Source organism: Onthophagus taurus, chromosome 7 (genome assembly GCF_036711975.1).
Source record: "Onthophagus taurus isolate NC chromosome 7, IU_Otau_3.0, whole genome shotgun sequence".
NCBI lineage: Eukaryota > Metazoa > Arthropoda > Insecta > Coleoptera > Scarabaeidae > Onthophagus > Onthophagus taurus.
Window position 1 is genome coordinate 4,635,010 of NC_091972.1, and position 6,161 is coordinate 4,641,170.

General features: G+C 34.4%; 1 protein-coding gene across 1 annotated transcript; it reads left to right on the forward strand.

The window, feature by feature from the left end:
- Positions 1–5,147: 5,147 nt before the first annotated feature.
- Positions 5,148–5,867, forward strand: LOC111429547 (uncharacterized). The gene has a single exon (XM_023065491.2). The coding sequence runs from the start codon at positions 5,148–5,150 to the stop codon at positions 5,865–5,867; it is 720 nt and encodes a 239-aa protein (XP_022921259.2).
- The last annotated feature ends 294 nt before the right edge of the window (positions 5,868–6,161 follow it).

Genomic DNA, 6,161 nt, shown 5'->3' on the forward strand with positions numbered 1-6,161 from the left:
CTATATTTTTTGCTTTGCTTTGCCAGATGAGTGCAAAAAGTGGCTTAGACAAAGGTTTATCAGAATTCGAAATAGAGCATGCGCTTGAAGAGCTTTTTGGGTTGCCTGATGACCCAGAAGTGTCTGACTATAACCTAGAAGCGGAAGAGGAAGAAGCTGCGTACAGCACCGCTCGGCTTCAAAAAATACTGGAAAATCCCGATGATCCGTCAATGTCTCCGCACCTCCTGCATAATCAGACCAGCCTACAATCATCAGAAATTATGGATACTGAAGCCATTCCACCAGCTGATTTACAAAGTGAAGACCTGTCCGTGTATGTAAGTCAACAACTTGAAAATAGTAGCTCAATTACTGTAAGGCCGGCTAGGCGGTTGACGCGATCTCGATATTCAACTTCCGAACTCAGTACCTCACCTGACGACACTGATGATTCTGATCTCGAAGAAGAGACATGGAAAAAAACATATTGGACTTCTCGGCCCGTTGCTGAAGATTTTGACAAGATTCCTTTGACTACTAAGCAAAGCTTCAATCCTAAAACGCTTTTTTGAAAAGTTTTTTACAAATGAAGCTATAGAACTTATTGTGTCGCAAACAAACTTATATGCCGACCAAATAAAAATAAAAGAGTGGACGCCCGTGACTACTGATGAAATAAAAGCCTTTTTAGGCATTCTCATAATAATGGGCTATAAAGTTCTGCCCATGATAGACCTGTATTGGTCGTCTGATCCAGGTTTTCGAGAAAATGACATAGCAGAAATAATGCCAGTAAAAAGGTTCAAGAAAATTATGCGCAGCCTACACTTGAATGATAACGCGCGACAACCTGAAAGAAATAGTCTTGAATACGATAGGTTGTTCAAACTGAGGCCATTGATAAATATTATTAACGAATCCTGTAAAAATAATGTCAATTTATCTACTTCACAGCGTATTGATGAGTCAATGGTACTCTTCAAAGGACGGTCTTCGCTAAAGCAATACTTACCTCTCAAGCCCATCAAACGGGGATACAAAATTTGGTGTAGATGCGACAGTGAGACAGGACAGGATATTTGTATGAATTTAGTATTTATACTGGAAAAACGGATGGAGTGGAAAAAGGGCTGGGAGCGAAAGTCGTGAAGAACTTGACGCAACATTTAATTGATAACAATATAAAGAATGTTCACGTTACATTTGACAACTTCTTCACAGATAACAAACTTTTAGAATATTTGTATGAACATAACATATATGCAACTGGCACCGTGCGTAGGCACAGAGAAGGATTACCTCAACTTACAAAAGGTCCAAACGCTAGAAAACTAAAGCTATCTAAGGGTGAATTTAAATGGCGTGTGAAGGACAATGTTGCTTTTATAATTTGGCAGGATAATAAGGAGGTACTACTTTTGAGCAGTGCGTTCCATCCAAAAGTCGGAGTTTGTACTACTTTGAGGACTCAGAAAGACGGCAGTAAAGTGCCAATTCGCTGCCCTTTAGCCATTAAGCAGTATACTAAGCGAATGGGAGGCGTGGATAAATTCGACCAGATCAAAACCACATACATAGTTGGAAGAAGAAGCAAACGATGGTGGCTTCGCCTTTTTTACTTTCTCCTTGATGAGGCCGACACTCGCCACAAAGCCATTCATGTGGTTGCTGATGAAGTACGATTCTCGAATGTTGGAGATCATTTACCTTGTCCGTCGGAGACATATAAACGATGCAGACTTTGCAGTACGAAAACAAACGATAAACGCACTAAAATAATGTGCGAAAGATGTGCAGTACCTCTCTGCGTTGTCCCTTGCTTTACTGCATTTCACAGGCAGTAGGTAATTATTATTAATCAATATAATAATCAAGGATAAGCTATGTGTGTAATATATATATAATATATATATATGCGAATAAATATGTTTTTTTTGTAAGTACTTTAGTTATTACTATGGAGGTAGTTGCACAGGCAAAGGGAATATAATTCCCACCATAGAAATAATAATAATAATAATAAAATATATGTATATTTTGGTTTCTTATCTCATAATGTAACTAAATCCAGGATTAGTTTTAAATTATCGCCTTTAAATCATTATACCCTATAAAGGGTTAATATATCCTGTAATATAATTTGATTTAGTCAACTTGTAATGACGTTAAGCGGATTTATATTGCCAAGCAAGTAGCAGAAGTAATGGATACAATATAGTCAATCTATTGGCTGCTCAATCTTCCCTTTGTTTCACAACGATTGTTGTGTAATATAGGACAGTCGGCAAAGTACGAAACGCATTGTCGGTAATATATTTAATAAGCAGAAAATATTCAGATCCATTTAACGTGAGACAAGCAATTATCTCGAAAACGACTCATTTCACATAAAAATGAACCAAATGAAAGTTGTTCTGTGCGAAGGGGACCATATGATGATAATATTTTTGACCTTGACCTAATTTTCAAGGTCATATGAAGGTCACGACCAATTTTTTAAATGGTACCCTGTGTTTTTGATTGCAAAATCTGAATCTATGGATAAAAGTAAAATAAAAAAAAATACCTAAATATAATAATATATTTTTTTATTCAAATAGTTTCAAATATTGTTTATTTATAAAAAAATGATTAAACTATACTATTAATCAACAACAAGTATAAAATTTATAATAAATGTTCAAATATTTCCCCACCCACTTCAATACATTTATTATTTATTCTTAGCTACTATTTCTGCATGCATTTCTTATCCGCTCTTTCATGTTTTCTGGAGTAGTTGGTACTACGCGATAAACATTATCCTTAAGAACGTTTCACAAAAAAAATCATCAAAAATCAAGAGGTGTTAAATCAGGTCATCTGGCAGGCCAGAAAATTGGAGCTCCCTTTCTAATCCATCGCCCAGCATAATCCCGATCTAAAGCTTCACGTGCGAGTATGCATGATTTAATGACTTAGTTTAAACACTTTACATTAATGTAAAATGATGGAATGAATTCAGAATTTGTTGCCAAGCAGTTTTTATGTATAATAACACTGGTTGTGAAAGCCTACGAACATGCTCAGTTATATTATCAAGATCAATAATCTATCAAGACTGTTGGGTAAGATTAAAAACGCTAAGTAACAAGATTATGGATATTGTGCAATGTTAGGTAGATACGAGAGGTTAGCTAATTTTACCAACCTTAAAAGCCTCCAGATAAGAAATATTGAGTAAGGGTAGTTTTGTTTATCAGAGGCAATAATTTACAAATAAAGAATGTTGAGTAAGGTTAGTTCAGCTTACAGGGGTTATTGACCTCCAGGTAAGAAGTATTGTGCTAGGTTAGTTTTGTTTACAAACGTCAATCAACTTAGTAAAGAATGTTGAGAAAGGTTGGTTTTATTTCCAAACATCAATCAACCCAGGAAAGAATGTTGAGTAAAATTAGTTTTGTTCGCAAGGGTTATTGACTTCCAGGTAAGAAATATTGGGCACGTTTAGTTTAGTTTATAAATGTCTATCAATTCGGGAACGAATTGACCATATTTAAACACTTTTTAATTTTAAATATACTAATTTATTTTAATTTGGCACTCCCTCCGTTCAAGTAATTTTGTTTACACGGATTATTGACCTCCAGGATAGAAATATTGAATGAAGAAACTACATAGGGTTTCCAAGGAGGAAATCATCTACGAAGCAGCTATTTGCAGAATACTTTCCGTGAAAGCAGAAGAAATCTGATAAGATTGTGCTGAAATCAGCAAAACCAACAAAATCAAATTTGAAAACAAACTAAAATAGACATCATCATTAGCCAGGAGATAAAGAGAATGCCACCGTGGTCATTGACAGGAAAGAATACGACCATAAAGCTGTGTGGCAACCTTTATGATTTGGCAGCATAGAAAAGAGAGTGTCAAGCAGATTCTATACGTCAGAGGGATGTTCGATTGAATAAGATCTAGAAATCGCCACAAAAAGGGATACGCCATAGATTTCGTTGGCAAGCGAGGCTATAGATAGAAATCCATCAACATAGGAACAACATGAATGGAGAAGAAAAACTTGACCAAGTTTTCTTCTCCTCTCAGAATTGACAAAAACAACTTATAATTAGATGAGAGAGTTTGATCCAATCAATAAAAAGCAATACTTTTCTGGTCTTTTTCAATTTATTGTCTAACCGGTTTCGGATTTCGCCATCATCAGAAACATTAGTAATATAAATTATAAATATAAACTGTTTTACAACACTGTCAGTGTTGTTTTATATTCTAATGTAAAAATTTTAACTTTTAACTTGCATTTTAATGTGTTTATATTTATAATTCTAACTTGTATACTTTTATGAAACCATTTATATGAACAACAAAATAGAAAGTGTGTTGCTAAAATTTAATTTATATTACTAATGTCTCTGATGATGGCGAAAGCCGAAACCGGTTAGACAATAAATTGAAAAAGACCAGAAAAAGTATTGCTTTTTATTGAATTTATATTATAAAAACAACTTAGTTTTAGCCCTAGACCCGAAAGTTTCTAGGTCTACTGATAGTGCTAGTTTTAGGTCTAATTTAAATTGAATAGCTTTATACAGGGTTCCCCATAATAGACTACCCATTTTATTTTATTAATAAATTCCCTATGAGATAACTAAATAAGTTTTTCTCTGTGGGAATATCTTCTGTAGTCTTTGGGATTTAAGTTAATTATTAATCAAGTAGTCGCCTGTCACAAATAAGTTTTAAATTATTAATTATTATTATCGAGATAATATTCGATATCATTTTTAGTTTCGTCATTTTTTTTCAACATCTGTTTGAACTTTCATGGATTACTCAGTCCAACAACGTGTGTTTTGTGTAGAAACTTACATTAGAAGCAATTCGATAGAAGAAGTTAGGCGTGCATTCCGGCGTCAGTTTAATAACAACAATAGGGGTCACACGCCAAATCGTAAAACTGTTAAGTAAATGGTTCTGTACAAGATTTGAAGAAGCCTGGACGTCGAAGAACAATTCGTACACCAGAAAATATTGAACGAGTTAGAATTGCGTTTACAAGAAGTCCTAAAAGGTCTGCTAATCGACAAAACCTTATCCTAGGAATATCAAAGGGAAGCTTAGATCGAACTATTCGAAAGGATTTAAAATTTCATCCCTATAAGTACCAAATGGCACAGCACTTTAGCAATCAAGATAAAGAAGCAAGGTTAGCATTTTGTCAAGAATTTTTGGATTTACATCAAGGAGCAATTCACAATCTCCTAATGAGCGACGAAGCAAATTTTTATTTGAACGGCATGGTTAATAAACAGAATTTTAGATACTGGTCAAATGAAAATCCTCGTGAAGTCTTTACACAGAACCTCCATAATCCAAAAGTTATTGTGTGGTGTGGAGTAGGATCTTTTGGTATTATAGGTCCACATTTTTTTGAGGATGAAAATAACCGCGCTGTAACAGTAACATCCGAGCACAACGTAAACATGCTAGAGACATTCCTCATTCCAGAATTAAATAGACGAGGATTACTAAACAATCCCTTACTATTCCAACAAGATGGGGCAACAGCTCATACCGCCAGAAACTCAATGAGGGTTCTGCGAGAAATGTTTAATGGTCGACTCATTTCTCGATTCGGAGATTTGCCTTGGCCTTCGAGGTCCCCCGACTTTACGGCACCCGATTTTTTCCTATGGGGATATTTAAAAGCCAAAGTGTTTGCGAGTCGTCCAGGTACAATCGAGGAACTCAAAGTCAAAATTCGTGAAGAAGTTGAAGGAATAGACGAAGGTTTGCTACGCCGTGTAATGAACCACTTTTTATCTAATATTGAAAAATGTGTTGAAGTTGGTGGAGGTCAATTAGAAGACGTGATTTTTAAAAGTTAGAATTAAATTAGCCAAATATTTATAAGTTATCATAAATCCCAAAAAGTTTGCTGTAATTTAGTATAATAAAAAGTTTATTTTGTTAACTAAAAAAATTTTAATTCAAATTTCAAAATGGGTAGCCTATTATGGGGAATCCTGTATAACCTGATATTCATTTAACTTGTTTCAAGAAGTAATAATAAACAAATATTTTTTTAAAACAAGTTCAAGGATTGAAAAATACTCGTTTCAATCGAAGTTATATTAACTTGATTGAATAGTAAAATCGATCAATGTCATATTAAACCGCAA